At 37.3% G+C, this 18,359-nt stretch overlaps 1 protein-coding gene across 5 annotated transcripts in view; it reads right to left on the reverse strand.

The window, feature by feature from the left end:
• Positions 1–18,359, reverse strand: part of IQUB (IQ motif and ubiquitin domain containing) — a 57,092-nt gene that overhangs the window by 21,398 nt on the left and 17,335 nt on the right. For all 5 annotated transcript variants that reach the window (XM_001501290.5, XM_014739205.3, XM_023639580.2 and 2 more), the window contains 2 exons: positions 12,097–12,307; positions 4,877–5,052 (listed from right to left, as the gene is read on the reverse strand). In XM_001501290.5, the coding sequence (XP_001501340.1) occupies positions 4,877–5,052; positions 12,097–12,307 (387 nt within the window). The remainder of the gene's footprint in view (positions 1–4,876; positions 5,053–12,096; positions 12,308–18,359) is intronic.

Raw genomic sequence — 18,359 nt, forward strand, 5'->3', positions numbered from 1 at the left:
CCTAAAAGCGACTGGGTAGTGATCAATTTTTCTTTTACACAGTGAAGGGGTTTTGTTCATCCACAGATGACACCCCTGTGGACCCTTGAGCTCAGAGAAAGGCAAGCATGGGCCACATTTTTCTATGCCATTAGCTGTTGGCCACCGGAATATGGGACAGAAAGAAAACATTTAAATGACACAGCTAACATAGATTGCAGTATTTTAGCTTGTGATTGTGAGAAGTGTATGAATCAAAGAAATAAATGGCCTTGACTCTAGGGAAAACCTTTTGCAGAAATTCAAACGGTCTCTTTATACAGTTTGGGTTAAGAGCACTCAAGCCACATCAGAAACTGGCTGATGATTGTTTATTCAGATTTCTCGACTTGAATTTCTTCACCTCTGTCAACTTGTGAGTTTTAAACATTTGATAACCTGTGGAGGTCAATGTTTGATGTGTTAAAATTACAATTTATCTAACTAAAGCTTTAAAAAAAATCTTGAGATTAAGCTCTTAGTGGAGAATGAAAGCTTAGTATGGAGTCCTTAATAATTGATTGGTTCAATGCCTTGATTAGACTAATTTAAAATCATATCATTCATTACTCAGAGAAACTCTATATTCAGGATAAGAAGATAAAAAATAAAACATTAGTTCAATGAACCACATAATATTTAGATTCAATGATGTGAAACTAAAATCAAAACATAAAATTTTATTCTCCAAAGTCATTTCCAGTTAACAGAAAGGAAATATTCTCTTTTCATATCTATATGCTATGGTGCTAAATGCAGATCTTGAAATCTGCATTATGGCTCTGGTTGTTAGTTTTGACATTTGAAGAAACTCTGATCTTTTCTGGCTTCAGGGGTTAATTATAAGCTATTTTTTTCTTAGCAATCAAAACAACTGAAGAACAGTAAGTTACATCAAGTTTTATGAAATCAACACTGACTGCTCTTGAATACGAGACACAATACTAGGCATGGGGGGTGGAGGGAGAGTGGGCAGGCATAAAGAGGAATACACATTGTACAAGTATCTACAACGAAAGATTAACTGTAAAATGTATCTTAATTGTTTTCTATGATGTTTAATTTGGCATCATATACAAAAAGAAGATTAAAATGATTTTGTATTAGAATAACAAAGATTTTATAATTTACTATAACAGGTAAAAGCAGGCCAAAAGTCACTATTATTCAATATTTTTAAAGACTGGACTAATTAGGCCATGTAATGGACCAGGGATTGACATCAAGTATAGTTGTTCCATTCTGTGGTTGTGTTTTTCTTGCCCTATACAACCCTTTGGTCAAAACTGAGGTAAAATTCCCTTGTATCAGCTAAAATGTCTATTTCCTCTAAATCTCAGCCGTGGGATTGGTGAGATTAACTGGTTTATCACCTGGGGTGACTGTGGGTTTAGAACTCCAGTTCTAAGATCTATGACCCACAAAAAGCCTTTCCATTGATTTCTACAAGTTCTTGTGGCTAATGTTTTCCATCCTTCCTTCAACCTTCTGGTCTTGCAACTTGTGTGCTTCCCTGAGTCAGTCTAGATATTAAGGCCTGATCATTTCCCTTGTTTCCTCTCCTCTTAGCAAAAAGAAATCATCTTGCACTTAATACTTCATTTATTTAGTAATCTAACTAAAGAAGTCACAAGAAGCCATGTTGTACCCCATTGCCTTCCAATTGTCTCTTCACCCTACTTTCTTTTTCTCCTGGCAATACTCAAATACCTCCATTTTCAGGGCCAGGCTGGTGGTGCAGTGGTTAAGTTCTCTTGTTCCACTTTGGGGGCCTGGGGTCCCTCAGTCCAGATCCCAGGTGCAGACGGACACACCACTTGTCAAGCCATGCTGTGGCAGGCATCCCACGTATCAAGTAGAGGAAGACGGGCATGGATGTTAGCTCAAGGCCAGTCTTCCTCAGCAAAAAGAGGAGGATTGGCAGCAGATGTTAGTTCAGGGCTAATCTTCCTCAAAAACAAACCCAAAAAACCTCCATTTTTCTGGCACAGAGCAATTCTTCCTACACTCAGGATCCTTCAGGGTTTCAGATTCTACCCCAAAATCAAAATCAAATTATCAAAATATTTACAAAAAACAAAAACAAAAAATAGATCTTCCTTCCTATAGGAATCCTGATGAACAAAATTTCCCCACCTCATTTTTTGGGGTAAAATTTAAAGCCCTCTTAGAATGTTGTACTTCATGAGAAAGAGTAATGGTTGTCCACCGCTCCAGAGTCATTATTATATGTTGGGACTTGATAAAATTTTGCACTCTTCGTAATTCAAAAAATGTTTAGAGATAATGCTAGACATGAGGCCTGGTGGGAGGGTGTAAAGTCATAAAGAAGAAGAGACAGTGTATAAGTATTTACCACAAGAATTTAAAATAGTTTACAGGAAACAAAACAGCAGAGAAAGCACAAGTGGGAAATCCTGTAGAAGGTGCAGCCTCATTAGTAAGGACGGGTGGGTACCAACCATCTTCCCTGTCCCTTGGTGCCTCAGAGGCCTCCAGCTCCTTCAAACACTCTTACGCCCTGGGTCCATGTTGTCCTCTGGTAAGGTTAACAATCAGACACATAAGGAACACAGTTCCCAGTGGTAAAGCTGGATTCAAGATAAAGTAACTTGCTAAAGAAATAAATTTAGTTCAAAATCCGACTCTGGAGAAGTAGGAGTATTATCGCTTCTATACAGTAGACTCATCTTTCCTAGAATGAAGATATTCAAGAATTTGAAATGATAGTATCTACATTGCATAATTTCTTGTTAATACATGAAATATAAAATTACACAACAATTATTTCTGCCACTTATTTTTCCTCCCTGCCTCCTTCCACAAGCATTTATTGATACTCTGTGTTAAGCACCATGTGAGGACATGAGAATACAGAGACAAAAGACAGCTCTTGCCTTCAGAAGCTCAGAATCTGGGAAGGATTCAGACATGTAAACAGACATAATAAAACTTGACCACTCAATATTAAGACAGATGTGAATCAGAGTCTCATGAAAGCATGTAGTACAGGCTAAAGTAGCAGCATTAGCAGATCTTTTCTGGAAGAAGAGGCATCTGAGCTTGTTTTGAAGGATGCATAGCTGGCTACTGAGGAAGGAAGGAAAGGAAGTTTCACGGGGAGACAACACCAGATGCAAAAGCATTAAGAGCACGTGGTCTTTCTGAGGGTGTGTACGTAACTGAGCATGGCTAGAGCAGTGCGGCTGCAGTGAGTGAGGAGAGACAACAGTGGGATGGGTGAGGAGTGCTGAGAATCGATTATGAAAATCCTTGTTCCCTGAGGGCAGCGAGGAGAGGCACGGGCAGAGTTATGTTTAATGAGGTCACTATGGCTGCAGTGTGGATGATGAAGGACGGAACTGAGAAGTGAGACAGGAGGCCAAGAGCCTAATTTGGAGACATAAAGTAATCCAAATGAGGAGGAAAGCCAGTTCAATTAAACTAGTGTCAAGTTCACACGCACAAGACAAGACTTGTCTCATGACAGGGAGATAGGGAGATACGGAAGGAAGAGAGAGGAGCTGCCCCATAGCATCTCCTCGGAAGCCTCCCATCCTTTTGCATTTCAGCAGGATCACAAGGCATTGCACCAAGACTTCGATTAGCTGCAGTTCAAGTCTTTGCCTACATGGCCTATTTGGATACATGTAAGGTCATCAGGGTGCCATGGCAGAGCCATTTCCCTAAGCAGTGGGAGTGAGTTTGGAAATAACAAAGTAAAGAATTGAGGAAACTATTAAAGTAATAGAACAAACAGGATGGGCGCTGGACGGGATGTCAAGAAAAATGCCCAGATTTCTGCCTGAAGCAACTGAATAGATGATGAAACATTCATGGAGATAAATTATGTGAGTGCTACAGAATAGGATCAGTGTGGAGGAAAGGGGTGAAGGAATGGTGAGATTATATGACTTGGGAGTTGACATGTCAACTTGAGGTGAATTCTTGGGACATCCAAAGCGCAATGGCAGTAAGCAATCAGAGATGTGATTCGGAAGCTCCTAAGAAAGGTCTGGTCTGGAACTGAAGGAAGTACCAGGATACAGATAGTAGTTAAAGCCACAGGAAAAACTGAGATCAACCAGGAGTAAGTAAGCTAAGAGAAAGGCATTTATAGTATCCAAAAAATATGGTTTTTAAGAAGGAATGTTCTCAAATAAAAATCATACATCTAGATCACTATATGCGAATATCTTGCACTCCATTCCTCTTCTTCTTGCGGCTGGATTGGCTTTTAATTGTTTGGAAAGATCAGGTTTATAAAAGGAAATTGGTCACTATGGAAACAGACTATTCAATATCAAGCAGGCAGTTTCACCACGAAAAGGTAATTACTTTAGTTTTTCCCTTAATTGCATGTTTTCAATAATCATATATCCTTTTGGTCAGAAATTTCCAATCAGTTAATGACCTGGTGAGCAAAGGCAAAAACACCAGTCTGCAGCTATTTTCCCTAGGTCGTTTACTATGGGGACACCCTAAACTCAGACATTTTGTGACTTCACTACTCCATTTTATCAGGGTGTGCGATTCATCTGATTTCTATAGTCAGCCTAAATCTAAATGAACAGAGTCACAAGCAAAGTGTCTCCGTTTTTCCCTTCATGGTCAAATCCTTTTTGTTAAGAACATGTTAATCTCACGTTACTTGTCAATCATTATTCTAGGCTGGAGTTAAAATCTAAAGCTGTATCAAAAGAAAGAAAAAAATAAATAGAATTTAAAGAAATATGTCACCAAAATGCTAAATAAAATTCAAGCAAATTCTTAAAATGTAAGTCTCTTCTTTAGTTCATTACCTTACATTTTTAAACTCAGGATACATTCACATTTAAATAATTGTTACTTCACTAACCTTATCCAAAAAAGCTTGTATTAATGCTTCCTGGTTCGCCATATAAGCGACGTATCTATGTCTCCCAATGGAAGCAATTATCTGGGTCTCTTTTTCCAGAAGTTCACACAAAGCAGCTTTCCTTTCAGCTCCAGTGAAAGACTGGTTAATATGTGCAAGTTCTTCTCGCTGCCAGACTGGAGGAATAGCATGAAAGACTCTTGAGTTTTCAAAATCTCACATCTTTACAGAGCATTTTTACCATCACATCCTGACAAGCAATATTTTATTTTTGTATCAGTTTAAATAAAATTATACCTGAATAGAATCATTCATATTGTACATCTGATATACGAAAAAACAGGATGAAATAGAAGCTGAGAGACTTAAAGCAATAAAAGTAGTCAAACAAGCAGAAGCCAAAAGAAATCAGTACAGATAATGTCAAATTATGCCTCTAAGCAAGCACACTTACTCTTCAGTATTGAAAAAAACATGGCTTGGGTTTGCGGCCATGAATGTGTACTGCTCAGATCTCCCTTCCAGAGAGTACCTGTTGTGAGGAGTACAGGTAGCTAGCTGTACAGGTACAGCACTTCGGATCTGCTGCCACTTTGGAGCAGAGACCACATTCCCCTCAAAGCTCTCAGTCAATGCCTGAGAACCATGGGGGATTCAGGGCCTGGTTCCCAACAACATCTGTCCAACAGCGGTCTCTTCTGTGGTCAATCGTTGCCTCTGAGCTGACCACTGGGCTGCCTTAGACTTCCTCAGATCTGTGTCTGTTTGAGGCTCTCTATCTTTCATCCTCTCCTTCCCTCTCTCAACTTTCTCAGGTATGAAACAACACCTCAACCTGAAGACTTTCCTCACCTTTCCCTGCTCTCTCTCCCCTTTATCTTTCACTCCAACTCCATCTTGTTGTCTGCTTCCCCCAGGACCCGAACTGACACAGTTTGATGTAGAATTGTTGACTTCAATTGGCTCCTTCATTACCAGCATTGAGGTACCATTTTCAATTTCTTTACAAAACCCTAAGTTATAGCAGCAACTGTTATAAAGTAATTGCATTTACTATACTCTTTACTCAAACCAATGAATTGTTAAAATAATATTTGTAATACTTTAAAGTGTTAGTTACTATCAACAAAAAATAAATTGCATGAAACACATCCTGAGACCAAACCATACAATGCTAAAGAGCAGTATTTTAATAAACTCATTTTATCTAAACAGTAATCCCACATTCTCAAAATGAACCTTCATCAGAAAATATGGATTACTAGGTCCTATCCCAAACTTAAATAAGTCAAAATTTCTGGGCTCAGATATATGCATTTTAACAAGTGTTCCACTCAAGTCTTACACACACAAAATTTGGGAAAGAAAACTGTTTTAAATCTCACATTTCAAAAATGTCAAATGTATTCACATTAACAGAAGCACAGTGTTGGAAAGAACCTTAGAAATTAAATAGTTCAATACTCATCCCCCATTTAAGACAGTATCCTCCCCTCAGCCGCTTGAACAGTTTAATTTGCCCTCCCTGGTCCTGGTACCAGCCTGTGAGGCACATAGTCTATTCTTTGGACCACACGGCATCCCTTTGAGTATCTGAAGACAGCTGTCACATTCCACTTAGGCTTTCTCTTTTCCAGACATGAACACTTTCTTTTCTTAAATCACACATCATTTGACATAATTTCATGTTCAATCCAGGTGAAGCTCCTCTGGTTTATCACAGTACCTCTTTAACATGTGGCAACCAAATTTCTGACAAGATGGAGGTTTATACACAGGCTGCTAAGCCCTCTCTCCTAAATGCCTATGGAAATGATACAAGCAACATAAGATGCTGGAGGGGAGGGAGAGACCTGAATCAGTGCTGGAAATCAGAGAGGGGTGTGGTTCACACGGTAGAAACCTTGGGGGAATTTCTTCAAGCTATCCCGCAGGTACTGCTGGGAGACACTGTCAGAGGTACAAACGTCATCCCCCAAACTGCTGCTGTTCTGTCTCAGAAAGTGGAGGCTGGAGCAGAGGAGGCAATAACCCTTAATTCAATGACTCAGAGCTAGAGAAAGGGGAAGCTATGAACCCACTTGATAATGTATACCATGTGTAAAAAAGTCTTTGAAAAACTTTATGAAGGATGCCTATATTTCAGATCACTACAGAAAATAGTAATAATCATAACTGTTTATGCAAAAAAAAATCAAAAGCTGAAAGCATAAAGCAAGATGAGAGAAGCAAAATCAAGTATAATAATTATATCTTAAAATATGAAATGGTTAAATTTTTCTGCTGAAAATAAAGTAGAATAATTTTTAAAAATCTAATGACATGATGTTTTTGGGAGGCACACTTAAAACAAAGTGACACCAAAGGTTAAAGGTTAAACATAAAAGGTTGGCAGATATGAACAAAAAAGAAAGCACAAGCAGCAATATTAATATATAGAAAATAGAGGGGGAAACATTCAAAATTCACTCCTTCAAGTAGATGATTTTATGATGAAAGGTATGACTCTCACGAACGTTTATACACAAAAACACATCCCATGAAACTATACAGAGCAAAACGTCTATCAGCTGCAAACACTGCTGTGGTGAGTATATTTTATATTATATAAACATAAAGGAAATACAAATGAGTTACTCTACAACAGCGTCAAATAAAGAAATATTAAAAGCATAAAAAATATTTGAACAATATGCTTAACAAATTTAAATTAATTAATACACATCAAGCTCTGCACACCAAATGCTGAAAATATGCCTTATTTTTAAAGATCTATGAAGCCTATATATAAATTTATATAAATTCTAGGAGTAGGAATGGAAGGAAACACAAAATCCCCAATTCAGAAATGCTGAAAATTGCATTTTTTGACCACAGTACAATTAAACTAGAATTCATAGCAAAAGTTTAAAAAGAAATATTCCCAATTCCTCGGAAATGTAAGAAATACTATCAAAAATAACATTTTAAACAAGTAAAAAGAATGTCCACTATTAAGGAAAGAAAAAAATATTACATATCAAAATGCATGGGATGCAACAAAAATTGGAGTAAGGTAAATAAATAAACCTCATAAATAAACCTCAAATTCAAATCAGGTACCTGTGAAAAGTGTGTGGGAAGGCAGTTATAAAAAGCTGTAATGCGTGCGACAGTTAATCATAAGCCTTCTCTGGAAAGTCATGGCTTCTGTGTATCTCTCCCTTTCTCCATGATGATTTAAAGATAACTGAGAGTGGTTGTGAAAATTACTTTGATACCCCGGTATACACATCCGGACAGGGAAACTGAACTCATTTAAGCCATGTTTGTTCCAGTTCTTCATAGAAAAGAGAAGCAAAACAGAGGGCGAAACAGTGACCTACTGTTCTTTATTCGAACAAATAGTTCAAAAAGTCACTTTAGTCTCTGACACTTATCATAAGCTTCAGTTCATTCCAGGTTTTCGGTGCCTTTCGCATGTAGCAACCTTGGTTTTGAATTTGCAGAGTATCTCCTATAATTGCAATTCCTAGCAAACACAGGAATCAGGAGCAGCTAGACAAAACTGAGTTTATATCTGATTTGATAGTTTCCAGAACTATACAGAGAAGACATTGAGGAAAACAAGAGAGATTCTGTCCTCTTTCATAAAACATACGTTCCCCAGGGATGACAATTAAAAACAAACAAAATCTGGGGTGCTGTATTAGTCTGCTACAGCTGCCGGAACCAAGTACCACAGACTGGGCGGCTTAAACAACAGAAATGTATTTCCTTCTATCCTGGAGGGACAGAAGTTGAAGGTCAAGGTGATGGCAGGGTTCATTTCTACGGAGGGTCTCTCTCCTGGCCTTGTAGATGGCCATCTTCCTCTGATACCTTCACATGATCTTTCTGTGCGTGTCTGTGTCCTAATCTCCTCTTCTTAATAAGGATGCCAGCCATACTAGATTAAGTCCCGCCCGTACGACCTCACTTTTTCTTAATTACTTCTTTAAAGGCCCTATTTCCAAATATAGTCACATTCTGAAGTGCTGGGGGTTAGGACTTAAACATACGAATTTTGGGGGAAACACAATTCAGCCCATAACAGATGTCAATAACCACCAATATTTCAAAGAAAAAGATATTAAAGGAATTGGTTCATTTGCAAGAATGTATTCAGCTTATCTCCTTAACTTATCTTCTTGGACAAATCACTTAATTTCCAGGGTCTGAAGCTCAACTATAAAATGAAAGGACAGGACTAGTATCTAGACTCCGGACACATTATAAAATTTCTGAGATCTAACTTGCAATTTCCAAACAAGAAATAGCAGAAGATATAGTATTTTGTCCACCACTGGCAGTTTATATGCATATGCTTTTCAAAAGTCTCATCACAGACTAGAAGCCTGAATAGAGAGAACCAAGAAAGATTCAAATTGAAAGCACAGGGTCAGATATGTCAATGGACTGGGTCCAGGTAGTCTCCGAAAGGTAGAAGTGAGGGTACCTTGAGATCAAGAGGTAATAATGAGAAAAGAGTCAGAAAACAGAGTTAACACAAGTCAAAACATGGCAAAGGGTTAGAAGAGTCAATTCAACCAACATTTACTAGACATAATGAGAAGGTCCTATCAGGTGTCATAGGTACAAAAGTAAACAGTTAAGAGATTAGTGTGTACAGAACATCGTGGGTCAAGGAAAAGAGGCTCTGAGCTCAACCTGTGCTGTCAAGAGAGGTTTCCTAAAGATGATGATCCCTATGCTGATTCTGAGCTAAGAGTGACAATTTAGATCCATGAAAGAAGTCACTCTCAACACACTGCTGCAAGAAAAAATAAAGACGTAAAAATCAAACATTGTTGCCTTGAGTTTATCTTGGCTATGATACATTATATAAGCTTATGTAGTTAAATTCATCTTCTTAAATTGATATCATTTTGCTTTTACTACCGAGGGACAGATTACCTGGAGGAAAAGTTAAACTTCCTATTAGGAGTTGTAATTCAAACTCTGCAATTGTCACTATGAGCCACAAGAGGGCAGCAGTTTCAAAGACTGGAGTTAAGAATATGGAATGAAAACGCCATTAAAAAGAAGAGCAGTATAAATTATTGAGCTTGCGAACCAGAAATTTTAACTGCAACAAAACATAACTCAATTATTATTCTGAGAGTCTTAATTTGGATGTTAGGGCTGGAAGAAAACTAAGAGATGCCTCTTTTATGTAAGAAATCTCATTTTCATTTTCTTCCATATAAATCATGTGTAGACATATAAAATATATCTGTTCTACTTTAATAGAAAATTTGTATAAAATTATTTACCCTATATGAGTAACTAAAATATGCATGTCTTTGTACATTTTAAGCACTTTCATAACTGTAATATTTTGTATTTTTCACTTTATAAAGGTGACAGAAATTATTAAGTCCTTTGTCAGATGAAGAAACTGAGGCTTAGGAAAAGTGAGTAACTTGTCCAAGTTAACACCACTAGTAAGTAAAAAAGGTAGAACCTCATTCAGCATGTTTTCTATTATTTTGCACAGTTGCCTGTTAACCAAACAAAACAACAATGGCATCCTTTGGTTTATTCATATATGAATTTGGAATATATTTGAACAGAGTTCCCCAATAACTTTACTTTTGTACTTGTCAATAAGATCTCCAACAGACACCCTGCTAACGGTGCTCTCTAACTACTGACACTTAGAAATAACCTTTATTTTCATCTGACAGGGAAAATAGAAACAGAAGTGAAATTTAATGTAAAACAGAGAGTATTTGCAGAGGTCAACAACTAGGAGAAAAGGGGAGTAGACGTACAAGCCTGGGGAGCAGGCTTAACTGTTACCTCAGACACTGCCACATTCCCAAAGCCACTCAATTTGCATGTTACCAAAGAGACAAATTTAGTAAAACTGCTTGTTAATTGTATCATCTTCAGTAAACAGCATATTATCATACAGCTTTTTAAATAGAACCAATATCCGACACCTAAAATCGCATTCAATTAGACAGGAAACATTGACTTAAATAACAGAACACACAATAACATTCACAAACAAATAGTGTATAAATAAATAAAGAAACAAAATTTGCTTTAAGTTCATGGTATGGATAATCATAGAGAAGTCAGAGACTGTTTTCTCTTAGGATAAAAAGACCCTGTTCAACTAAAAAAAAAAAAAAACTGAGGCTATTTTTAATTTTTAAAATTCTTCTATGTCATCACAAGAGTCCAACTTCTCCACTTTCTGGCACGTAAGGTAATAAATAACTCCTCCATTGCAGTTACTGTCACTTGAGCAGGTACTCCTGGGAAAGCAGAAGCTAGAGAGAGCTGCATTACTACATCCTGGGTTTCCCCTTCATTCATTCACTCATTTATTCCACCAATATTTGTTGGGATGTGAGCTAAGCACAGAAAAAGAGAGATCACCAAAAGGGCACGTTATTCTTTTATGGATCTCACAGTCCAGTGGTGAAAATTAATGTTAAACAAAAGATGTACAGATCGTGATGATATAAATGAAAAGTTTGGGGTGCAGTGAGAACCGCGAGATGACAATAGAATATCCAAGTTGTATCGTCAGTCACAAAATCCTTTGCGTGGGTGACATTTAAGCTGAGATTGGAAGGTGGGCAATGGGAAAAGGCTTCCAGAAGAGCAGTGTGTCTCCTGCCCTGAGCAGGGAGTGCTTGGCTTGTTCAAGTAACTGAAGCTTTTAACTGTATCAATGCCCAGCACACATCCTGTGCGAGAACTGAGGCATAAAAGTCAAATGCGTAGGGAACGTACTTTTGTATAGTATCATTAATGGAGGGGCATTGAAAGGTATTGCCAAGCCCCTCTTCTAAGGAGCAGAAGCAGAGACAGGATGCTGGATCGGGGGATTTGAGAGAGTTCAGCTCAGTTCTCCAATCCCCAAGACCATCAGAGAACCAGCTTGGACAATACTTTCTCACAGGGATGAGGATCAAATGAGATAATATAATAAAAGTGCATAATTTACAGAGCAGTATACACATTTTATCTACCCATTGTTAATATAAAGCATTTCAAGTTTTATTCCAGCCTTAATTCCTGAAATTACTAAGAAATTATTCATCTTTTAAAATTCTCTGGTACACATTCCCAAGACATCTTCCTAAAATAAGGTCTTCCTTTTATCTTTAGTAAACCTGATTTTCCTACGAATAAAAAAATCATAAAATTAATATTTTATGCAAAACCTACTTGAAACTTACATTCTAGAGCATTATAAAGAAGTTCGAAATCTTCTTTTGTTTGAGGATTATGCCTCCGGTAATAGTCCAATTGCATCCATGCTTCTTTTTCTCTTGTCTTCCTTACTTCTTCCTGTGCTTCCCACTCCAACCTTAACATTTTCTGCTTTTTTAATTCCTTGACCACGATTTTAGCGTGCCATTGTCTGTAGTAGGTCTGTAGCACTAGTACCTATAGTTAAATTAAAAGGAAATAAAAAGTGTCTATCATCAACTTTATTGGACAATAACAAAAGGCAACGATGATTATTTCTATTCCAATTCAATAAGTACCAAAAAATACTGAGAGTCTAGTTTTAACTCTATGCCAGATGTTCTCACAGACATTGTAACATAAAAGTCACGGATAATCACACCAGCTGTTTGACCTTGAAATCTAGCAAATACACCTTCACAGGAGGCAGTTAATACAATGCTTAAGAGCACAGGCTGTGGAGTAAAACTTAGTTTAAATTTCCCCTCGGCTCCTCACTAGATGTTTGGTTCAGAGTAAGTCACTTGCCATCTCTGTGCCTTAGTACCCTCATCTGCAAAATAGTAATAATAACGGTATGCGTAAAGTGCTTAGTTCAAACCCGGTGCATTGCAAGTCCTCAATAAATACTATTATTGTTATTAACATTATCTTTAGTTTACCTTAATTGTCATTAGCTTAGGCTCATATTTAAAACAAAATTGTATTTCCTAAACACATAGCAGGTAGCTTATGTGTGAAAACCACCAGAGGCAGGTTAGGAAAAGGGAGACATGTAAACAAGTATTTATTAAATTGTGAGAAATATAAACATGTCTGAGGGTACAGTGTAGTACCAGATCCTCAAAAAGCATACAATATAGCGGAGAGAGTTTGTATTTACTAAACTCATAAATAAAAATAAAGTGTGGAGAGGCTTGATCAAGACTGAGGACAGAGAATAGGCTGACATCCCTTTCCCTCATCCTAACCCCCGATAATTACGGAAAATTATACGAGCAGAAATCAACAAAGACATTAGAAGGAGTCCTCCAAAGGAACAGATACTTTGAAGAATCCCCTTAAGAAAGGAGCCCGGTGGAACAGATTGAAGAAGGAATCTCCAGCCTAGTCATGCGCTGCAGAGGCAAGCTAGGAAGCACCACAGTGAACCTGAGACTGCCGCAGGCCCCAAACTGCACGGTCGTGTGAGCAGAAGGGGCCTTGGGGCAACTAACAAATTCTAGAGAGAATGAAGAAAGTGGATTAGAGAAATTTCTCAAAATATAATAGAAGATTTCCCAAAACTAAAGGAAGATATGAGCTCTTGGATGGAAAGGGTCCGTCCGTCACCAAGTCTCAAGCACATCACACGAAGATCACTAAGGATAAAATGAAAATCCCGAAAGCTTCCAGAAAGAGGAAACAAAGAACCTAGAATCCAACTGACATCACGTTTTAATCAAATACAGCTTCAAAGTTACAAAGGAAAATAATTTTGAAAATAAGTTGGAATCTAACCTTTTATACTCACTCACACTAAAATCCAAGACTGAGGTTCATTCAATAGGACTTGGATGGTTTACCTCCCATGCATAATCTCTGAAGGAATTACTAGAGAATGTGTCTCAGCAAGAACAATAAACGAAAGGGAAAAAATTGAAGAAGCGAGCAAAAACTTCCAAAAAATTTATTAAGCTAAATACATCCTATTTGAAAAATTCATATATATATAAATATATAAAAACAACAGTCTAAAGTTATTATTATATAGTAAATTATAAATATATAATAAATGATATATATATAATTGTAATTCCAGATCAAATCCTTACTGGGTAGGAGGGATGAGGGAGGCGGAGAGGGAATGAAGAAAAGAAAAGCCTGCTAAGGTCCTTGGCTTGTTCCTGGAAAACATATAGAGACTGATTAAATATGCATTTGGCAAAAAAAATTTAGGGAGCTGGCCAGGTTGCCTAGTGGTTAAGTTCACACTCTCCACTTCGGTGGCCTGGGGTTTGTGGGTTCAGATCCTGGGCGCAGACCTACACACCGCTCATCCAGCCATGCTGTGGCAGCGTCCCACATAGAAAATAGCGGAAGACAGGCACAGATGTTAGCTCAGGGCCAATCTTCCCCACGCAAACAGAGGAAGATTAGCAACGGATGTTAGCTCAGGGCCAATTTTCCTTATACACACACACAAAAATTTAGGTGCATTAAAAATTTTTATGAGTAACCACTAGAAAAAATAGAAATAAAGTACATACTTCTGAACTATGAAAGAACAAAAAAATGAAAAGTTCATTCAAACTAACAAAAAGTTTAGCAAAAGAATAAAAAAATAACAAGAACGAACAATAAATAAAAAATAAAATGAGATGGCAGGAATGGATACAAAAACATCAGTAGTTACACATAATATAATCTTACTTAAAACAAGAAAGATTAAAATACGTACTAAGCATTGAACTCAAGGCGCTCACGAATAAAATAAACAAATGCAAGTAGGAAGGAATCAGTGAAGATAAAAGAGCTTATTAAATGGAAATTTACTCCTTATATTGGCTTTTAACCAATCCCTCTGTCTATCCCTCACATTTCACTTGCATCTCCCACAGAACCTCCAATTCACTCTCCAAGATTCTATGGGGCAGATCAGTTTGGTTCTTGATGCCCTCCCCCTTGGCAGGCATTTAGAGTTTCACCTCCTCTGCTCAAGTAAGTCATGTTAACACTTCTCCATCTGCTTTACAACTTTAAAAAAATCTACTGACATTTTCTCTTGTCTCTTCTTATGCATTCTTTGTTGTTGTATGTTTATAGTTTTTTTATTCCTTTAATACCATTTTATTGGAGTTTGGAAAGTGTTGTAAAGACTTCCATTTCCCCACCTAATATACATTCTCCCCTACGTCCTTACTAAGAAAATCTCAATTGTAGTTAGGAGCAACAACATGAAACTTTAAAAATGTGTTTATAGGGGCTGGCCCAGTGGTGTAGTGGTTAAGTTCACATGCTCTGCTTTGGCAGCCAGAGTTCACAGGTTCGGATCCCAGGCACAAACCTAGCACCACTCATCAAGCCAGGCTGTGGCAGCATACCACATAAAATAGAGGAAGATTGGCACAGATGTTAGCTCAGGGCCAAACTTCCTCACAAAAAAAAACCCAAAATGTTTTCATCACACATTCGCAGCAGGGATAGTCACGTGACATAGTTCAGGCCAATGAGATATAAGTGGAAGTCACTGGATGGGGCTTTCAGATAAAACTCTTGAAGGTAGCATACATGGGACAAGCTCGCATGACTTCTCCCTTCTTTCTGCAGATAATGCAGACATGCGAAAGGTTAATTAACCATTTTATCATCATATGGTAACAAGTTCACGATAAGATTAATGGAGCAGAAAGGTAAAAGGAGTTCAGGTTCCTGATGACATCACAGAGCCACCATCCAAGTCCTGTACAGTGAGAAAGTAAAAATTAGTTTGGAAGGAGGAAATAAAAATCCTTCCAGCTGGAATAACAGGTACTAATAAAGTGAGCTACAAAGTTAACAGGAAATAATACTTCTCCCAAGGACCCTACGCAGCTGTAAAATGTCACAACCCCCTTCTTTGAGTGACTACTATTTTCTTACTCACTGAGAAACTCTGGCCTCCAAAATCATAATCCATCAGAAACCACTGTTTGAAATTAGGTCACTAAGAATGAAACATCCCACTCTTGCCTGGAGGGCTACGTCACTTTGACAGAGAGAAGCAGCCTTGATTTACAATCATGCTGAACTTCAGAGAAGCAACAACACTCCACATCTCTCCTAATTTTGTTCCCAAAGGAACAGACAGGACTCCTCTCCACTTCTCAGTCCAGACCTGATGTCGACCCATCTACACACAGCCTTGCTTTGGACTAAGATGATCACGACGCTGCTTCACTTAAATTTCAGCAAAACTTCACTCTTCCCCAAAAGTCTCTAAAAACTCTATCTTTTCTTTTGTTTGGTGAAAATTAGTTTGGATTGAAATAGTAAAAATTCTTCACTTCAGGCTAGAATAAGGCTATTAAGCTACAAAGTTAGCCCTGTGTTTCTCCTCGTGTGCAGTCTCCTTCAGTGCAACGAGTCAATAGACTTGACTCCGTTGAATTATAAGTTTGTCTCTCAAGGTCTTAGGCTGATTGGGCCAGTCTAGCTCCAAGTTTCTTCTTGCTCAACAGACAAAATCACTGCTTTCATGTCTTTTTTTTTATCCACAGCAAAACAATGCTAGGAGGGACCAGAGATAAAATGCATGTACTTCATTTGTCGTGTTTAATTGAAATCCCAATATTTAATGGAGGAAAGGTGTCAATTTTTCCCTAGCTGATCAATGTACTTCTGATCAAAACTTTCAATTTTTCATGAAAATTGAAACCTGACTCTAAAGAAATCATGTGGAGGCCGGCCCAGGGGCCGAATGGCTAAATTCACGAGCTCCACTTCAGCTGCCCAGGTTTCGCTGGTTCAGATCCTGGGCACTGCTCATCAGGCCATGCTGAGGCAGCGTCCCACACGGCACAGCCAGAAGGACCTACAACTAGAATATACAACTATGTACTGGGGGGCCTTGGGGAGAAGAAGAAGAAAAAAGAGAAGATTGGCAACACATGTTAGCTCCGGTGTCAATCTTTAAAAAGACAATCGTGAAAAAAAAATGTACATTAACAGCTAAGACAGTCTTGAAAAGGAAGAACAATGAGGTAGAACCCAATGTTCCAGGTCTCAAAATACACTATAAACTAGTAGTAATTAAAACAATATATTACTGACAGAGAAAGAGACATATACATTAATGAGAGAATGACGAAATCAGAAACAGATGCACATATAAATGAAAACTTAGCACACTAAATGTGGAGGGAACATACATGGATATTCATGGTATTGAGAGATTGGCATTATATTTGCAAAAAAATATAAAATTATAACTCTTTTTCATATCATTAAAAAAATCCAGATAAAGTCCTAAACACATAAAAACTATAAAAAAAAGTTATATTTATGACTGCGGGGTATATAGCCTTCTATAACAATGTGTAAAATGCAAAAATCAAAAAGTGGAATGTTAATAAATTTGACTACAATGAAAGATACCATAAACAAGGTGAAAGTATAAAAGATAAGTTGAGAGAAAATATCAAAATATATGCAACATCTATTAGATAAAAAATTTAAAAAATAATAAGTACTACTGTTGAAGTCAGAGTGGAATGGAATCTTATAAATGGTTTATGGGTGTATAATTCAGTATACTTTTTCTGAAAAATACTTTTGTAATATCTTAAGACTTAAAAAAGTCATCATTTTTGTCCTAGTAATTTAATTTCTAATATCTTCTCTAAATATTTTATTTATTGTATTCTTCTTCCTCGAAGAATTTTTTAAGTGCACACAACTTATATTCTAATAAGATTTTGATAAAAACATGTCTATAGGTCCAACAAAAGAGGGTAGTTAAATTATGGTCTTACACTGTGGAATAATATACAGCCATTAAAATATTTCTAATAAACAAGAAATGGTAGATAAATGCTTGAGATATAATGTTAAGTATCCAAGAAATTTCTTTAAAGTTCTATGTACGATTATCTCTCAACAGAAAGTAAGAAAAAGAAAAAACCGAGTGAGGAACTTTCTACAAAATATTTTTTATGATCAATGCCGTTTGGAAAAATAGAAGTAAAATATCATATTGACTATATTTAGGGTTAGTTATTAAAGAAGTTTTTGTTTAAAATTTATGCTGTATTGGACAATTCTGAGTTGCCAGTAAGAATTTAATAAAGGAATTTTAGTATTTTTAATATTAGTCAAACTTTAGCCCTAATAATTAGATGTTCTCTCTCCTGAGTCTCAAAAAGAAATGAAAGAGCGATGAGCATTCTCTTCTGATTTATCGGCCTTCAGCACTGGGTGGACAATCAGAGATGGGGGGAACCTACCTAAAATTCTCATAGTGCTACTCAAACTGTGGTCCACGATTCTACGGCTGGCCCACAAACTGCTTCTGACCTTGTTACCAGGATACTACTGTCCTCAAGAACCCTGCACCAGAATGTAAATCAAACACACTGTTTAATTTCGCTAAGTTTTTTTCTCACAGCAAGACACTTTCAGAGAAAAAAGCATTGCATTGACTTACATTCTGGCACAAATGTCTTACCTAGTCATGTAATTGTACTTGAGCTACACTAGCGTAAAATGTTTGAGTCCTGGACCCCATCAAAGG

Source organism: Equus caballus, chromosome 4 (genome assembly GCF_041296265.1).
Source record: "Equus caballus isolate H_3958 breed thoroughbred chromosome 4, TB-T2T, whole genome shotgun sequence".
Classification (NCBI taxonomy): Eukaryota; Metazoa; Chordata; class Mammalia; order Perissodactyla; family Equidae; genus Equus; species Equus caballus.